The sequence below is a fragment of the Gossypium hirsutum genome, chromosome D05 (assembly GCF_007990345.1).
Source record: "Gossypium hirsutum isolate 1008001.06 chromosome D05, Gossypium_hirsutum_v2.1, whole genome shotgun sequence".
NCBI lineage: Eukaryota > Viridiplantae > Streptophyta > Magnoliopsida > Malvales > Malvaceae > Gossypium > Gossypium hirsutum.
The window spans coordinates 37629133-37648204 of NC_053441.1; the positions used below are offsets into that span (position 1 = coordinate 37629133).

Here is a 19072-nt window from a genome sequence, read left to right on the forward strand (position 1 = left end):
GTATTTGAAATCAAAAGGCTTTTCTTCAAAGCTGCTGGATTCTTAATGGATAAATCACAATTTGGTATTGGAAGTTGCTGAATGCACAATTTGGTGGTTTATGATGGGTTTTTCACAGGTTAGATCATATGCTTAAAATTGTTGGAAGAAATATATTATGAGAGTAGTATATGTTATTCAGACTAGGGTATGATATTGGATACAGTTATGTAAGGGTATGTTCAATTTTTTAACGTTTCTTCGTATAATCGGAGGATCATTCATGTTTAGATTGCTATTCTGGTTGAACTTTCAGGTGCTGCTTAATTAACTGCATAGATTGACATCGTTCACTAAATGTTTGCGTTTATTTCCCAATGAAAGCCATACAATGAATAGGTTCTTTATAACTGATCTTCTTTTGGCGTTCAAAAAACTAATATCTATCAAACTATACCTCCCATTAATTCATAGGACAATTTTAATTCTTCAAATTGGTGTTATTAGAAGCCTTATTATATGCTTAACTTGTTGAACATGAATTCGATATATATCTATGTTACTCGGACTTGTTGTGAGTGTCAGATCCGATAAGCTTTAATTTTTTTTCTTCTAATTTTTCCATTATTTGGAGGGTACTATCCCTATACGCATACCCAAATAAGCGTAAGAGTATCAGACATAAGTACTTACAGAAAAATGAAGTGTCATATATTAGCAGTTGAACCCAACATTGCTTCTTTGTACACAGGTTAGCACAAAAATTGCACCTTACGCTCTTCTTCCAACCATTGCCAGCAAGTTTTTGCTGGCAGCTAAAAATTTTTTCGCTTTCTTTCGAGGATCATGAGTCCCAATGCACTAAGACATAGTAAAGCCTTAGAGGGTTTGCATGGGGTGCAAGTGTTTCCTCATTCACAATCTGCATTAGAGGAGATTAACCAACAAGGGGATTTCCAATCCAGTCATGATAAATCATTCATTACAGCAAATCAACCACTATTGATGCAGTAAGTTAAAGCAATAAATATCTCTAGTGTTGATCTGTTTAAATCTTATCTTATCAATTTATTTCTAGAAAGCCTCGTGAATGCACTAGTTTTGCCTGTGATCTCCATATAACATACTTGCTTAAACCTGTTTTTCAGGGTATGGCAACAGAGACCAGCTTGTTTAAGGCCTGTAAGATGTTGTATGCAAGGTATGGCAATAAGTACTAATGACATTCATTTTTCTCGAAGTAATTGTCTCTGACTTGTTTTTGGACATGGCTATAGGGCTATGATCCTTTCAAGGAGCCTCCAAATACAAGAAAAAACATAGAAAAAAATCTAATATGCTTTTCTTAGACACATACCGTTTCTGACCCTCATACTTAAATTCGAGAAAAACAGTTTAAGGGTGTATGTCTTGGCTCTCAATTTTGCTATCTAAGATTCTTTGCCTATGCTAAGCTTTGAAAATATTTGTTAGGGGATCAGAATCTTGTGGAGACAGTTGCCAATGTGTTGACATCACTCCCCTTTATTGCTCTTGGGATCCAGGCCCCTAGGTAATATTCTCTCTAATTTGCATCATAAAAAGGATATCAATCTATCAATCTATTAATTTGCTTCTACAGTCCTATTTAAAGCATCTGTGTTTGACATCTATGTCCGATATATTTCTAGATACGGGCATGGTTGAAAAAACGGACTGGATTGATTCAATGGGTTGATCGGGAAGCGATCTGTCCGACAATTCAACCATATAAATTAAACCAGAAAATTAGTGAACAGCACAGAATCAGTAAAAAATCGAAAACTGGGAATTGGAAAAATGGGCACTAACCGGATTTTCTGGCTTTATCAATTTGGGATTTTTTTCAACAAAAGAATATGGCTTTTTTATTATGTTTCAGTTCATTTTCATCGTAGCTTTTTTTTTGTATAAATATATGTTTCTTATTCTTTTGTACTCTTAATGAAATTATCTTTTATTATTAATTTATGTTTTCTACGTTTCCAAGATAGTTGAACCTGAAATTGGAGGTCTAACTGGTTGGTTGTTCAACCATGGGTATCACCATATGGATGTGAGGATATGATTTTTCCAAGAAAACATTTTAGAAAAAGAAAAAGAATATATCCATGCCAGGCATAAAAAAATATGTTTTAATAAAAACTGTGTTTACATGGATTCAGGAGAAATTTTAATACTAAGCTGTATGCTAATTCACTTATTGGAGTTGGAGTTGCCTCTACTTTGTATCATTCTTCTAGAGGAAAGCTGAGGAAATACTTAAGGTGGGCCGACTATACAATGATAGCCACTGCCACTGTGGTAAGTTTAAATATGCTTGTATTCCAATTAACTTGGAATTTTTAAGCATTTTTATTATGCACCATTGGCAGACTTGATTAAGAATATTCATCTATTTAACGTACAAGTTGCATAGGTGCTACGTTTTCTATTTTAATTTCTAAAATTTTACAACTCAATATTATTTTTACAGTGTTTATCAAGAGCTATTCGGAATGAGAACCCCAAGTTACTAATGGCAGCTACGGCTTTACTTCTACCAGTTCAGCCTTTAATGGTTTCGGCTATTCACACTGGAATGATGGAGGTAACTAGCTCTGATTAAATTTCTTGAGACAAACTTGTTGCAATTTATTCTATTTAATTAAAACCTATAAAACTCAGAGATGGACATAACAAATATATTTTTTATATATTGATATTTTATTCTCACAATTTATATCCTAACTTCAAATGCATTAAAAAATAAATGTAATATATATTATTTTGGCAGCCACAAAGCGTACAACGGACACGAAAACCACCAAAATATATAATTTTCTTTTTGGAATACATATCAATTCATGGTGTATAGTTAGAACCCATTATACCTGATGTTGGCTGAATGCTTCAGCTTAACAATACAATTTGATCAAACTTGTGGACTGAAACTGTTATTTTACTGAAAACTCTCTTTCATCCATAATCCATTACAGGTAGCATTTGCGAAAAGAGCAATAAAAGATCCAGAATTAAGGAAAGCACACAACGTGCATAAGATGTCATCACTGTTGGGAGGTGCTCTTTTCATTGCAGATGATATGTTTCCCGGGACACCTTTCCTTCATTCCGCATGGCATCTCGCAGCCGCTGTCGGTGCTGGCACCTGTAACAAGCTTCTTGAGTAGCGTGTATATACATCCCAGTTCAATTCCTATATCTTCCATTAATCCCTTGCTATTCAATTATCCTGAGAGCTGGGAGAACGAAATTGCTTTGTTTTCCAAGCACCAGGATCAGGTTGGAACTGTGATGGGATTTTTAAGATTCAAGTATATATTGAACATGGATATATTCAGATTTTTTTCATGTATTTGAAAGGTTATATACCTTCATGTCCATGTTTGAAATGGGTGGTTTAGGAAGAGTCAGAGTGGCATAGAGGCATAGGCAGGATGTGCTGCATTTGATTGCACTTTGAACCCAAACTGGATGATTTTTTTTTTCTTTTTACCCTATTATTTGTAATTGTTTTCCCAAATCAGATGTATTGTGAATACTCATTATGTTAAAGACAAGTAGATATGTAAAACCAGCGATTGTAATTGAATTGCCAAAAATCTTTTTCTTAACAAGCTGAGACACCATTTCTAGGAGGTAACAGTTCTGCTCGTTTTAGAAATGGATACCGTTAATATGCAGTATTATGATTTTTTAAAGAATCTAATCGAATGATCTTGAATGGAATTTTATTAGTTTGGATTTGTTTAATATTGTTTTTGAAAAGTGCAATAGAAAATTTGGTTTTACATTTTAAACATATTAAAAATATGCATTTCAATAGTATTTAAATTTATTAATATTATGATATACGAAATGTAACACTCCTACCTGCAACTAGAGGTGTGCATGGGCCGGGCCGGGCTCAATTAAAATTTAGGTCCGTTTGTTAGGCCCGAGCTCGGCTTGGCCCGAAAATGGGCCTAAAATTTTATATAAGCCCGGCACGGATAAAAATAGTAAAACCCGGGCCTGACCCTGCCCGCCCATATTAATTTTTATATTATTTTTTATATAATTTTAAAATATATATAATACATCAAAAATACTAAAAACATCAAAATAAATATTTCCCAACAAATTGAAAATAAATTTTAAAAATATGTATACTTAAATAACACAAAGATAGATGCAACTTAACAAGCAAATGCCTCTAAAATAACAAAAAAATTTAACAAATGTCTTTAAAATAATAACAAAATTAACAATAAAATAAGTTTTATACAATATTCAAACAATAACAACAAATAGAAGCAACATAATAGTAAAATGGTAGCAAAATAGGGAGAAAACAATAAGAAAATAATATTAAAAAACAACAAAAAAAATAGATTTTTTTGTCCTTTAGTGAATTCGGGCTAGATCGGGTCAGGTCTGGGCCAAAAATGCCTTACTTGAGGCCCGGCCCTTTTTTAAACGGGTTTTATTTTTTGTCCAAGCCCATTTTTCGAGCCTATATTTTAGTCCAAACCCTCCCACATTACAGGCGGGCCTTTGGGCTGGACAGAGTGGCCCAACCCATGAACAGGTCTACCTGCAACATTTAGGTTTCGAATAAAATAATGTTACATTCGATGTGAAAGGAATCTAAAATCATAATCCAAAGAACTCCATAATTTATAGGTTTTGTATATTCATAAATTCATAAATTTTGCACACTATAATTTTGGCTTAATTCATAATTTGGTTGATAGCAAGTTAAATTTGTGCTTTTAATATATTTATTTTTAGCTAATTTTCGAACAAGATGCTATTAAACTTGTGTTTTTCTTATCAGGGATGAAATTGGAATGCCAAAATTTAAAATCAAATAAAATGAGCTAAATTGGAACGAAAAGTAAAGAGGAGGGCCAAATTGAATAATTAGTGGTTGACAGGTTAAAATTGAATTTTTGAAATTGTCAAAATTTTATAAATAGTTTAAATTTAATTTTTTATTTTATATTTTTAGGAGAAATCTTACTAAATTTAGCATAAGGAATATATATAAATACTCAGTGATAGTGGCCTTTTAATGACACACTTGAATACACATTTGGTTTGAGAATAAAATAATTCTTTTCTTTTCTCCATTTCTGCGTCAGTAAAGTTTTGGTTTGGGAACAAAATAATTCATCTCTTTTCTCCATTTCTGCGAAGTTTTGACATTTTGCCATTCTTTTTTCCATTTCAATACTTTGGCTAAATTGCTTCTTAAGTACTTTCCCCTTTCCACTTACCACCATTTCCATTAAAAATCATTCCATACGCCAACTAGCATGATTAATTTCATGCTCAATTAGTTCCCTTTTAGCTTTAACCCGGTTATTGCTCCGACAAAATAATTGTGAGATATGAACTCGCACTAAAAACTTTTCAACATAGTATTCGCTATTTCTCCGGTATATGGGATAGTATAAATTTGTCTCTTAAAGTCAACTTAGTTTCAATTCAATAAGCGCACGTTGGGTTGAAATTGTTTGACGTACAGTTGGGAAGTTGAGTCGGCCATACTGTATTCGAATTTCGCGAACAAATTGGCGTGTCCAAGTAGGAAGCGGTCAGTTGGATTCCGTCAAGGGATATAGTGATCGAATTTAAACGACTCACACGGTTGAGGCCATTGATTCGAGTTGGACTTTTCAAATCGCAAGACTGTCGAAATCTTAAATTATAGGCACGAGTCACGTGGTTAAAAATTTGGCAAAGGTCGATTTACAGGTCGTATCAAAATAGACTACACAAGGAAACGTTGAATGTCGAGACATTCTTGATCGCTATAACCAACTTATCATTTTGAAGGAAAAATCCATTTTTTGAAAAGTGAAATAGAAACTATTGGTTTCATATTTAAATCTTTAGTATAATTTTAAACATATTAAAAAAATATGCATATAGATAGTATTTAAATTTATTAATATTATGATATACGAAATGTGAGACTCCAACTTGAAACGTTGAGGTTTCGCAGGTTTCAAATAAAAGAATGTTACATTCGATGCGAAAGGAATCTAAAATCATATTCCAAAGAACTCCATTATTTATAGGTTTAGTATATTCATAAATTCATAAATTTCGCACACTATAATTTTGGTTTAATTTATTATTTGACCTTTAAAATATATTTGTTTTTTCAATTTGCTACCTAAATATTTTTGTCCTAATTTGATACTTAAAATATGCCTCCATTATATTTATTTTAGTCTAATATTTAGACGTTAAAAAGAATTCTTATAACCAATCACAAAGTGCCACATGGTGTCACTATGTAAAAAAACAAATATTTTCTGTTGGTTATTCTGCCTTAAAATAGAGTCTTTTATTCTCTAAAAATTAAATATATTTTTTGGAATAATGGTTCTGTTGGTTTCTATTTGAGAAGAGAATGTTCGTTTTCACCCCAAAAGAAAAGAAAATTATTTCTAATTTATGTGTTTGATTTGATTTGATCGAGCCCTCACTCAAGGCAATTTGTGGAACAAGAATAGCAGAGAAGATTGTTTGGTTGAAAGCCGGGGACGACATGGATCCGTCTATCCAAAATCACAGGTACGATTTTGGTATAGGGTTTATTGCTATAAATATAACAAATCATATTTGTTTTCAAAATTTTTACTTTCCACTGTGCAAGAAAACCATTTTCATACCGGATATTTTCCAACATCCCCTTTAACGGAGGTTCAATATCTTCACAAAAAAAGTGGAATAAAATCAAGCCCTTTAAGAAGGAGACCTCCTCACGTAGGAGAACAAATCTAATCAAAAGATATTAAAATGTTAGTAGAACAAAATAACTATACAAATCTTAGTCTTCATACAATAGGAAAACAATTAGATTATATTGAAAATTTGGTAGAAAGCCAACCAATTAGGAAAGACTCGATAAAAGAAATTTTTGAAAAATGTTTTAAAGAACCAATATTTACATCATATGAAATACTAAAGTCTTTCCAAAAACTCCAAAATCATCTCTTAACAGAAATAAAAAAAGTTTTGATGATTTGGAAGGTTGTAAGTCTGAATAAGTATCCCAAGCCCAATGCAAGCTCAACACTCAGTTAACACATTACACCAATCTTCCCAATCTGACTCTGACCAATCAGATGAATAACAAAGTAACAAAATGGCTTGGAAAGAACCAAAAAGATTACATTACCCAAAAATCATTGCACTTGATCTTAATATAGAAGAAAAATCTATTTTCTAAAATAAATACAATGTTAACACTATAATACCCCAAACCCAATCCAATGAACCAGATCCGAATCCTGGGTGTTACCACTTCTAATACAGATGAAACTTAACTCTATTTACAAAAATTACAATTAATTTGAAATACTTACTTACAAGACTTCATAATTCAATATATAATTATAAACATTGAAGAATTTCAGTTATAATACATAAGGAATTCAATTACAAATATTACTGAAATGATGTCCTGGTCTAGCATGGTTATCCCAATTCAAGGATTTCTATGTGCGAAACAGACTCGATCACACCACCAAAGCTTACTCTGTATGCATAATAATTCGATATGTCGCTCATTGGGCGTAGTCCTGGCATTGTTTCCCTAAGGCACAGCCTCACATTCAACCTGAAACAGAAAACACAATTCATGTAAGTTCATGAGAACTTAGTGAGAAATAATCATTTATGCATTGGTCATTGATTTCCATAAACGAGTGGATAGCCCATCACCATCAGCTCATTTTCTTAAATCTTCAACTGTTTGTCACCAGGAACAATTTACCAGTAACGAAGCATAATTCTTCCTTTTATCTACTATATCCTGGTCAATTTCCTATTAACATTGTTTCCTTAGTGGCTTCATCCTTTCAGAACTTCTTCCTTTCATACTCATCTGAATCATGATTCCCTTACTCATTGCTCTTCGAAAAACAATGTTTGAATTTGTTTTCCTTATCTTATCTTTCTTCGACTACCCTTTTTTCTTACTGTTCGTTGATAGATACCTTTCATTAAATGATCATATTTAGCCTTTACCCATACTTTGAATTTGCCACATGCTCTGGTGCATTCCAGTTTCTCTATTCTTTTTTAAAACCATGCCCGGATACATCATAAAATTTCATACAAAGCTCGCCACAAGGGAAGCTCATTAGAATATCTCATCGAAGGTGTAACATGATACACCATAGGGTCTTTTCCATCTAACTTCATTACAACTATCGTTCCTTCAGAGTTCGCTGTGATTATTATTTCTTTCTCTCAGGGTTTGCAGCAGAGGCATTTCCTTTGGATGGTTGGCATAAGGGTCATTCTTTAGAATGCGACACAAGGGCATTCCTTTCATAGATTGCCACAAAGACTTCCTTTTCATAGATAGCCACAAAGGCTTCCTTTTCATAGATCGCCACAAAGGCTTCCTTTTTCTAGCGTGTTCACGATAGGGATTCACCTAGGCTCACATTTCATGAGGTTTGCCCCTCATTGTCTTAGGTCACGCAGAGGGCCCTTTGGTTAATCACCTTCCTTTAGTTCTTTCCATATGATGCCATAGCCTAGTTATGGTCTTAAATGATATGGTTCCTTGGACTTTTTCCTTTCATAATCGTGTTTAAAGTCCCAACGGACTCTTTTAGACGACTCCGCAAAGACAGACACAGACTCATCATGCTCAGACCCACTCTCATCAGGACATATCGAATAGTAGACAACTAAGATGCATGTGCACAATCCAGACGTCCAGATGCATCTATATTTCATATTGACTTACTTGAACTCAACAGATCTCTACCAAATATGCATATCATTCCCAACAAACATAAGCATGGTAATAAAGATACATCAATAATCACACACGGGTCACATAAATATCATATTGTAACATCTAGGATCACGACATTATCTTTCAACTACTCTCTTACAGATCTACAAGTACTATCATCATATAAACAAGAGTCAGCATAGAGACTCACTTGATTCTCACCCATAATAGTTCAAAACTTTATATCCAGACTTCCATCGTGCAATTAGCAGCAACTACTACTACAAAACAAGAAAACTCATCAAGATCTATTCATATACCCCATTTTCCATCATTTTTAACACCGAAAATCCCCAAGCAGGGTTCTTTTTATCCTTTATCTTAATGATCTTTCACGTTTAACAAATTTACTCTTCACAACACAATATTCAAAGTCATAAATCTTACATCGACTTGGTGCAATCGCTGGTAAAGATCCAAATCTACAACTTTAGCTCAAGAGAGAAAATGAATACTTTGGGTTCCTTTAAATCTAGACAAAAATAATTCTTGAAGAAGGAAAAAGAAAACTCTCTCCTTTTAAACCTAAATATATATATATAGGATCCAAGCTCTTATTGGAACCTACCACATGTCACACACCTTAAAAGTTGCCTTTACAAATGGTTTACAACTATAAATATAAATCCAATATTTTTATATTCTTGGTTCGCCCCTTTGTTTCTTTCTAACTACCTCATTAGAATGTAACTAGCACAACAACTCAATAAATTTGAGTGTACAATACCTTTGGCAATAATCCCTAACACTCTTACCAAACCTCGTTTAATAATCTAATACCTACTATGCACTCGATCTATATGCTAGAACAATAATTGGGTGGACAACACTACGCCACTTAGGTTACTTTTAGTTTACCTGCCAAATCTATAACCCGTCCAAAGCTTGGTGTACAAACACTATTTACGAATGGAATATAGAAAAAATGTCTTAATATAATATTTTCAATTTATTACAACAAATGGCAATGATTTCAAATGTTTATAAAAATCAAAACAAAAATGGGTTGATTGGTGATCATGCTAAAGTCAATCTTTTAGTTGCTAGATTTACTAGCCAAATAAAAAGATGATGAGACCATGCATTTAGTAAAACCGAACAAAAAAATTCTAAACGTAGTAAAAAAGAATGATCAAAGGAAAATTATTTTAGATAAATAAAGAAGAGAAATCCAAGATGCAGTTGCAACTTTGATTTTTTCAATCTTAAAACATTTTATAGGAGATCCTTCCTATCTTAAAGATAGAAATTCAAAATTATTATCAAATCTAAAATGCTAAAAAAAATTAACAGATTTTAAATGGTATAAAAATGTCTTCATGATCAAAGTCATGCAAAGATCTGATAACCGACAACTATTTAGGAAAGAAAAATTCCTAGCATGACTTCCTACTTTATTAGGAGAAAAAGTTAGAAATCAAATTAGGGAAAATTACAAATGCATTATTTCTTATGAAAAACTTACTTATGGTGAACTAGTCAGTTTCACCCAAAAAGAAGGATTAAAAATATGTTAAGATTTGAAATTACAAAAATAACTTAAAAAAGAAAGATATCAATGTAAAAATGTATTGGGATCATTTTGCCACCAATTTGACATTAGGGGTCCGTTTGTTTGTCAGGAAAATATTTTCCAAGCTTTACGGTGTTTGGTTGCCTGAAAACCATTACATGGGGAAAATATTTTCCAAAACACGGTAAATGAGATGAGTTTTTTAGGGAAAATGTCTTACAAATTTTTAATCGGTAAGATATTTTCTGGAAAATCTTCCTCCACTCTCACCATATTTTTTCTCCTTCCGTTCTTCATGTTCCTTCTCCTTGTTCATCCAATTCCCTTCTTCATCCTTTCTGTAAGTTTTTTTATGCTTTTTATTTTCTGTATTTCATCTGTCTATTGAAGAATCTTATTCTTCTTCCTTTTTTATGCTTTTTATGATTACAGATTGGCTCATCCAGGAGGACCTTTAACAACTAATAAAGCTGCTGTTTTGGCTAAATTCCTCAAAAGGAAACTCCAAGATCTCAACGGCATGTCTTCCATTAATCCTCAACTCCTTCAATTGGCTGTCAATAATGCTAAAGCTACCATCTTTCAAAGTACTCTTTTTATTCATTTCTTTTTCATATTTAATATGATTTTTTTTGGAATTTTTGCTTAATTTTGCATCACAGATCTGATCTAGTTCATAGAAAAATTAATTGTGTGTTAAAATTTGACCCTTTTTTTTAGCTTAGTTTAAGTTTCTTTCTTCTTATTTGTAAATTAAACCATCGTTCTCAACATTAAGTAAACTTTTATTTCCTTGTTGGTTTTACTTTTGCTTGTTGCAGCTGTACAATACGTGTAAAAATTTATGTAATTCGTTTAATATACATTCAAATTTGCATCTTTTTACCTAAAAAATTATATATATATATCTAAACTCTAACGTCTCCATAAAAATCAGTAAACAAAATGAAAAAGCAAAAAGAAATTTGTTGGGGGTATTCATGACACTAAAGCAATCCAATAACTTGTTATGCATGTACTTGTTGGAGTGCCAATTATCCATATCCATACCCATTACTTGTCTTGAACTTCCCGAATTTCTGCCAACTGTACCATTTAATAAATTTCATGACTTTCTTATCTATTTCTCAATACAAAGCTTAAAGCAAGGATTTTTCTTTTTCCATTGAAATTTTGTTGCATGTTTAAAGTTGCTTGATTATTGTGGATCCCAGAAATATTTTAATAGGTAACTTGAACAAAATAATGTAAAGAACTTAACTTGAGTTTTTGCCTAGTTTGTGATGACATTTTCTAGATTGATTTTTTTTCTTTTGTTTGTTTACATTACTCTATAATTATTTTGATTGGGTAAATTTACATACCTGCTCTTCTTTCAGTCTTGGTGTTATGATATATTGCCATATTGGTGGTTGATTTAATGTTAATAAAAAAATTTTGTTGGTCCTACAGCTGGTTAAACGTACCGAGTTTTGGGTAAAGGAGCTGGCTCTTAGTAACATGTAAGGCTTTTGAAACTTTAAATGTTTTCCTTTTATGCCTCTTTTCTTCATTGTTAAGGTTTGCTCAATTTGTCTTTTATGTATTTTGTTGAATTTGGTTGTAATGGTTTCGCATGCATTTGATTGAGCTGAGACACGGAGATAAAGGAGCAAAGCCCCATTTGAATCATATCTATGAATAGTCATCATGAATTTCCCTTCCCTTCCCTTCTCACATCACTCAATGTTTGTTTGCTTGGTCATCATTTAACTTTTGTTTCTTATTTTTGTATAATTTATAATCTTGATTTCATTAGACAAAAGGCCTTCACTCGTTGTTTATTGCTGTGTTTGATTAAAAAACAATGGCTTAGATAAGGAAGCAGGCGAGTTGTGTTAATGTTGGAAAATTCTTCTACTGGGATAATAAAGATAGAATTTTGTTTTTTTCTCAAATGGAAACGTATAGGATTAATCAGTTGGAGTTTAACTATTTTGGTCTTATGAGTTACTATATATATACTGATCTCTATTTTTCTGGTTTCATGCGATGTTGATGACTTTTTAGAATGTACTTGTTGTTGTCCTGCTTTTGGTTCTGAAATTTTCTTTCACAGATTCTAGATAAAAACTAGAGATTTTAGTTTATTAAGTGTCAGGTTATGTGTATCTTTCTATAAACTACCTGCTTTGGTATGTATGCACTTTAGTCATGGTAACTTTAGTCATATATGTGATCTTATGAAAATCTTGCATCTTTTTTGTAGTGATCAAATATTTGTCGGAGATGTGGCTTCAGTTTTAGCTTTTGGGGCTCTTTGGATTAAAAAATTAAAAACTAGGAAGGAAATTGCTTTTCACCCTCGTGTGAATCGAGATTACGAAAGAGAAAATTATATTAATAGTATTTTATATAGTGGGGACCAGCATTGTATTGATGTGATAAGGATGAGACCGATTGCCTTTTTTAATTTGTGTGATATTCTTAGTAGGAATAATTTGTTACAATCAACTAAATCTGTGAATATTAGGGAGCAAGTAGTTATATTTTTACATATAACTGGTCATAATGTAAGGTTTCGAGTGATTGGATCTAGATATTATAGATCAACTGAGACAATTCACTGTTACTTTAGGGTTGTATTGAGAGCTATTTTGAAATTGTATAAACTAGTTATTAGATTACCTCATGAGTCAACTCCTAGTGAAATCAGGAACAATCCAAGGTTTTATCCTTATTTTAAAGATTGTATTGGAGCATTAGATGGAACTCATGTTCGTGCATCCGTTCCACTTAGCATTCAAGGAAGATTTCGTAGCCGTAAAGGGGGGACGACATAAAATGTATTGGCTACCACTACCTTTAATTTGAAATTTTCTTATGTACTAGTTGGTTGGGAAGGTAGTGCACATGATTCTCGTATTTTAAGTGATGCACTTTCACGCCCAAGAGGATTAAGAATTTTAGAAGGTAATAATTATCATTAAATACCAAATAATCTAGTAAGCTCATAATTTATTAGTATTAATTATGTTTTGTAAAATTGTAGGTAAATATTATCTTGCTGATGCTGGATATGGCATCTGAAATGGATATATTACCCCATATCGTGGTGTTCGATATCATTTAAAAGAGTTTAGTGCTCAGGGGCCTGAAAATGCAAAAGAACTCTTTAATCTTTGTCATTCATCATTATGAATCACTATTGAACTTGTTTTTGGGATTTTGAAGAAACGATTTCGTGTATTAGATGTTGAACCATTTTGGAATTTTCAAACTCAAGTAGATATAGTTTTGGCTTGTTGTACCATTCATAATCATATAATGGGAGTTGATCCTAGTGATTTACTTAATCAAGGATTATACGAGGAGCCCGAGTCTGATTTGATAATACCAACTCTTACGGAGCGAGAAGAAAGAGAAGAAGCAAAAGAATGGTCTGATAAGAGAGACGAAATTGCACAAACTATGTGGACTAATTATATGGTTAGAAATATTACGTAGGTTTAGGGCTTAGGGTTATTGTTTCTATGTTATGTATGTTTTAGTATAAAAATTGTTTTTTTTTGTTAATGTTGGTTGGATAATTATATTGAAATTTTAGTTTGTTGGGTTTTGAAATTATTATGTCTTGAATTTGTTAGATATTGATTATGTTTTAAGCTTGTTAGATATTGAATTTATTATGTTTTAAGCTTGTTGGATATTGAATTTATCATGTTTTAAGCTTGTTGGATATTGAAATGATTGACAATGACAATTATTAATGTAGAATGGGTAAGGGAAACAAAGAAGGGACCTCCAAGCATTTCAGGTGGACAAAACTGATGGAACATATTTTTCTTGAAATTCTAGCAGAGGAGGCCCAGAGAGGAAATAAGCCTTTTAATACTTTCAAAACAGTTTCTATTAATTGAGTTGTCGAAGCTATTTCTGAAAGATTTCAAGTCCAATGCGATGCAAAGCATTGGAAAATCATTTGAGGACTGTAAAAAACCAATGGTAGATTATATGCACAATTCAGGGTGAAAGTGGTTTTGGATGGGATGATAACATGAAAATGATCACATGTGATAGAGCGACATATGATGTAGCAGTGATGGTAATATATGTATATATATGTTAAGTATATTTCAATTGTTTTTTACTTGTTATTCTAATTGTGTATAATATCCAACATGCACAGAAGAAGTATGAACCAGTTTTGAATAAAAGCATTGATCATTATGATGAAATGGCTTTGGTTGTTAGCAAAGATATGGCAACAGGGAGTTTTGCCAGAACATTTGCTGACATAGATTTGGATGATGGTAACCAAGATTCAGTGCCTATAAACTGCGACAATGAAAAGACTGAAGAGGTAAAAACAAAAGTATCTTCATCTGGCACATCCAAACGTAAAAGAAAAAATGTTCAAGAAAGTGTCGTTGATGAACAAATTAAATTTGTGGGTGAACAACTTGGCAAAATTGCTAATGCTTTGGAACAATTTACTGCGGATAAGACACTACATCTTTACGAAGAAGTGATGTCGATGGAGGAAGAAGGATTTGATGATGACTTCTTGTGTTCTGTGTTTGATTATCTAGTGAGTCGTGAATCCGAGGCCAAAGCTTTTTTAGTTAAAAGTAAGAAGCATAAAAAAATCTGGCTTCAAAAATTTTCTCAAGGTTGAAGATATTGATACTTTTAATGTAGTGTAATATCAGTTATGCACTTGGACAATGTTGTTGTTATTATGTGGTGTACTACTAATTATGCATTTGGGTGATATTATTAATTTCAATTATTAATTGTGGTTTGGAAGCTAATTTATAATTATTCAATCCTTGTTTTTTATTTTTTTATAACACAATTACAAATAATTTATTTGCTTTGGTTGTTTTCAATTTATGACGGTTAATATTCTAGCTTAATAATTGAGTATTATTATATATTTAATTTGATTTATTTATTTATAAATAAATCATTGCAATATATGTAAAAACAATTTAAAATATAAATTTATTAATGTATGTAAAAACAATTTTTCCGGAAAATATTTTCAAGAAATCTGCCGAACAACAGAAAATATTTTACACATATTCATCCAAACACCAGAAAAGTAAATCATTTTCCAAAAATCATTTTCCAGAAAACATTGTACTAGCAAACAAATGGAGCCTAGAAGTAAGTCATTTTTCCTCGTAAACATAGAAAAAAGTACATCTCATAATATTATAGAAAACCAAAATATGAATAGAAAAAAAAGAAACAAAATGTATAAAACAATAAATCTTATAGATGTGGAAAACCAAGACATATCTCAAAATACCATAAGATCAAGAGAAAGATTAGTAATTTAAATCTAGATAAGAAATAGAATAAAATATCAATGAAATTCTTCTAGAATCAACTACCTATGAAAATGATACATCTTCCAAATCAGATGGATTACAAATAGACAAATTACATGAAACATTTCAATCATTTGATGAAAATAAAATTTCAATAAATATGTTAATCAAAGACCAAAAATTAATGATTAAAGTTATTGATAAAATCCAAGACCCAAAACTTAAGAGAATATCTTTTAAAATTAAAATCTTAATTAAAAGACAAATAAAAAAAAAGAAAAAGAGATTATTCCTAACCAATTACAAATATATAATATACAATAGATAATATTTAATAAATATGAAAAAACAAAATCTAGACAAATCACAAATTCTGAATTACAATTGGAAATAAAACAATTCAAGTTAGAGCTTTCCCAACTTAAAACTGAACAACAAGAGATCAAGAAGCAAATTCAAAATCTAAAACATGAAATCCCAGAAGATAATTCTTCAAAAACTAAACCTGAGCCAAAAGATAATACACAAGATTACATATGGTTCTTACTAAAGCATGTAACACCCTCCACCCAACCCAAGCCACTGAATCACAGCGAAGGGTGTTACGTTCTAACCCAAATGGGCCCTAGACTTTCCTACTCGTCTATGTAATAACTTAATAAAATTTCAAAGTTTTCTTTAGTTGAAGTACCCCGTTTTGTTATTGTTATTCAACTACTTGTACAGTGTAATGTTGTCTTTACAACATAAATACTAAAACTATCGTTCTCAACTTATTTACATCAAAGTGTTACACTATGTGCAAACTTGACTTCGCCCTAAGGCTTATCTCAAACTTATACATTATGGCTAACAATAATCATTTGGCCCTCTTAGCCTTTCCTTTGGCAAAAGCCACACTTCAACCATAATCTTTCTTTTAATCTTTTCTATATGCATATCAGCATATACCACCGCTCCCATGGCATAGCCTTGGCATTGTCTCTCAGCTCCCTTCATTCTAATGGATCCTACAATCAAAGGCATCCGTAATAAGTTCACAAGAACTTAGTGAGGTGTTATCATACATGCATTTAACAGTATATATATACATAACAAACATACAACATCACAACATTCATCCATACATATCAAATCTAAGACGTCACAACATATTTCATGGAATCAAATAGATACTCATCAGCTCGACACAACACAAGTATTACGTTCTTCTTACTTAATACTCCTTCACATTTAGTGATTATCTTACCTCGGTTGGCATCATTCAACTCACTTATAGGTTCATTCTAACTACTCACTCTTCTTTCAAAGTCAGCCACTTTGGCATTGCCTTTGTATTCTTTGTCTCGAAATCATTTCACGAACTGTGCCACTATGGCGTACACTTCACTTTAGGTATCTTCCCTTTTCTTTGGAAGTTGCAGACACACGCTTTGTTAATAGATAGCCATAAGGTCATCCATACATCATCAAATAACCACTAAGGCATCCACCTACATTTAAACAGTTATCGCCAGAAAGGCGCACAAATAACAGAAACAGCCATAAGGCTTCCACATATAATATGTTCCGCCACAAAGGCTCACATATACCAAAACAGCCACAAAGGCTCACATGTAACAAGTTTCTGCCACAAGGGCTCACACATAGCAAGTTCTCGCCAATAAGGGATCACACTTACCAAGTACCTACCACGATGGCTTATAGAAAATAGCCACAGAGGCTCACATATATTAAAACAGCCACAAAGGCTTCCATAGAGCATGTAACTTAGTGTTTTTGATGATAGGGATCTACCTACATTCATCGTCATGAGGTTTTCTCCTCATCGACTGGTACTCACCTAACCATCCATTACAGATATCCACCTGACCTACTCAAACATGGTCTTCATTTTCCATGTGATGCCATAGCAATACGACTAGGCTTTACACTATATGGACTTTATATACCCCATATGATGTCATAGTCCTAGACTAGGTCTTACATGATATGGTCTTCACTTGCCATGACCATGGTCATTCACATATCTGAATTCGTGTTTATTGTCTCGACAGACCCACAATGCAAGCAGACTCGATATACAGACATATGCATGACTGACTCTTTACACAGACTTCAACATGCAAATGCGTTTACTCTTTTATTCATGTGACATACTTCTATTAATCATGCATTGCTTTTAATATAGAGACTCGTGACAGACACATGGCCATATGCATTTACTTAAACAAAAGGGTTACACGAGTGACATACTCAAGCTCCCCGAGCACATATTCATCAAGCACGTATATCTTAATAGAACAGAGACATATCATTCATCTCATGCTTTCTTTCACAACTCAGGCGTATTATCATATTAGCTTCAAGCAACACATGCAAAATATCATATACATATTTCCACAGAATCATCATGTCACACATAGTTCACATATTCATCATAAGAATGACCACACAACATAGAGAATCACGCATAAACACATGCATGCATCAACAGTTAGAATACTCAACGAGTTTATAGGGTTACTTACTGAACCCTTACAAGGTACACACAAATTTCTCACTTTATCTTACCATTTACAAGAGATCTACACCATATAATATTCACAGAGCCACACCTATTACTCATCGTTAGCAGCTTCAGGCGTTAGATTTGGGCTTGCTTTGAGTAGATTATCAGCCCCTAAATGTTAAAACACAGAAAACACATCAAGACATACTTATCTAACTCATTTCTCCTTCTTCTTTGAGCACCAAATCATGTAGCAAATCTTTACTAAGCTTGCTCTACCGAGCTAAACAAAACTGCTCTCCGGTAATTTAGCATGCAAGGCCGAAAGACTTACCTCTCAAAGGGCATCTCAGGGTTGATCCTCCCATTCCAAGCTCATCCTAAAGGATGAGAGGATTTTCCCCTCAGCTCACCCTTTTATAGGCAGAGAATACTTCTTAAGGAAGTAATGAATCGTGCCCTCTACTTACCCTGCTATCAGATATTTTTCTTTGGTTCTAATGGATGTTCGACACATGTACTAATCCATGTGAACACCAGCTAGATGCATAACTGTTGTAAGGTCACGTTTGTGTGAAAACACATTCATGGCTTAGCCTTGAGTCTCCACTTAGCTGTGGTCCTTAGTCACTTTATCATAGTGTTATTGGTAGTGTACTACTAATGCTTCAGTACATCACGCCTCATTGGTGTTGTCTCCTTTAAATACCTCCCCAAAGGATATCTCGCATTATAGGGACTTACGTGTCTATGTCCACTCCAAGTGTCTTAGTGGGCGTTCAACGTTTTACTTATTTAAAATAGTACAGACCTCGCCTGTCGTTTGGCTTTATCCTACGTTTAAGGGAAGTCTTTCTATCTTCCTTTATCTTACTCTCTCGATGAGAGATCTCAAAATCTTTGATTAGGCCTATGCCTTT

At 32.7% G+C, this 19072-nt stretch overlaps 1 protein-coding gene and 2 long non-coding RNA genes across 3 annotated transcripts; 2 read left to right on the top strand and 1 right to left on the bottom strand.

The window, feature by feature from the left end:
• Nucleotides 1–730: 730 nt before the first annotated feature.
• On the top strand, nt 731–3635 carry LOC107903953 (uncharacterized). Its single transcript, XM_016830184.2, has 6 exons — nt 731–989; nt 1128–1180; nt 1453–1531; nt 2163–2301; nt 2474–2587; nt 2976–3635. Exons 1-6 carry the CDS (start codon nt 826–828, stop codon nt 3165–3167), a joined length of 741 nt encoding a protein of 246 aa, XP_016685673.1. The 5' UTR covers nt 731–825; the 3' UTR covers nt 3168–3635.
• Nucleotides 3636–10402: 6767 nt separating this feature from the next.
• LOC107903954 (uncharacterized) lies at nt 10403–12658 on the top strand. The gene is made up of 4 exons (XR_005914245.1): nt 10403–10662; nt 10755–10909; nt 11775–11824; nt 12571–12658. It is a non-coding gene; the product is annotated as an uncharacterized lncRNA (long non-coding RNA).
• A 3445-nt stretch (nt 12659–16103) lies between these two features.
• Nucleotides 16104–18596, bottom strand: LOC107902971 (uncharacterized). The gene is made up of 3 exons (XR_001685656.2): nt 18487–18596; nt 18215–18323; nt 16104–16650 (listed from the first exon to the last, which is right to left on the bottom strand). It is a non-coding gene; the product is annotated as an uncharacterized lncRNA (long non-coding RNA).
• Between the last annotated feature and the right edge of the window lie 476 nt (nt 18597–19072).

Bases quoted from the DNA above. Each gene is read 5' to 3' on its own strand.
- LOC107903953 (XM_016830184.2), top strand. From the start codon at position 826: ATGAGTCCCAATGCACTAAGACATAGTAAAGCCTTAGAGGGTTTGCAT. The intron at 1,532-2,162 runs GTAATATTCTCT...ACATGGATTCAG, and splicing joins CTTGGGATCCAGGCCCCTAG to GAGAAATTTTAATACTAAGC. The intron at 2,588-2,975 runs GTAACTAGCTCT...AATCCATTACAG, and splicing joins TTCACACTGGAATGATGGAG to GTAGCATTTGCGAAAAGAGC.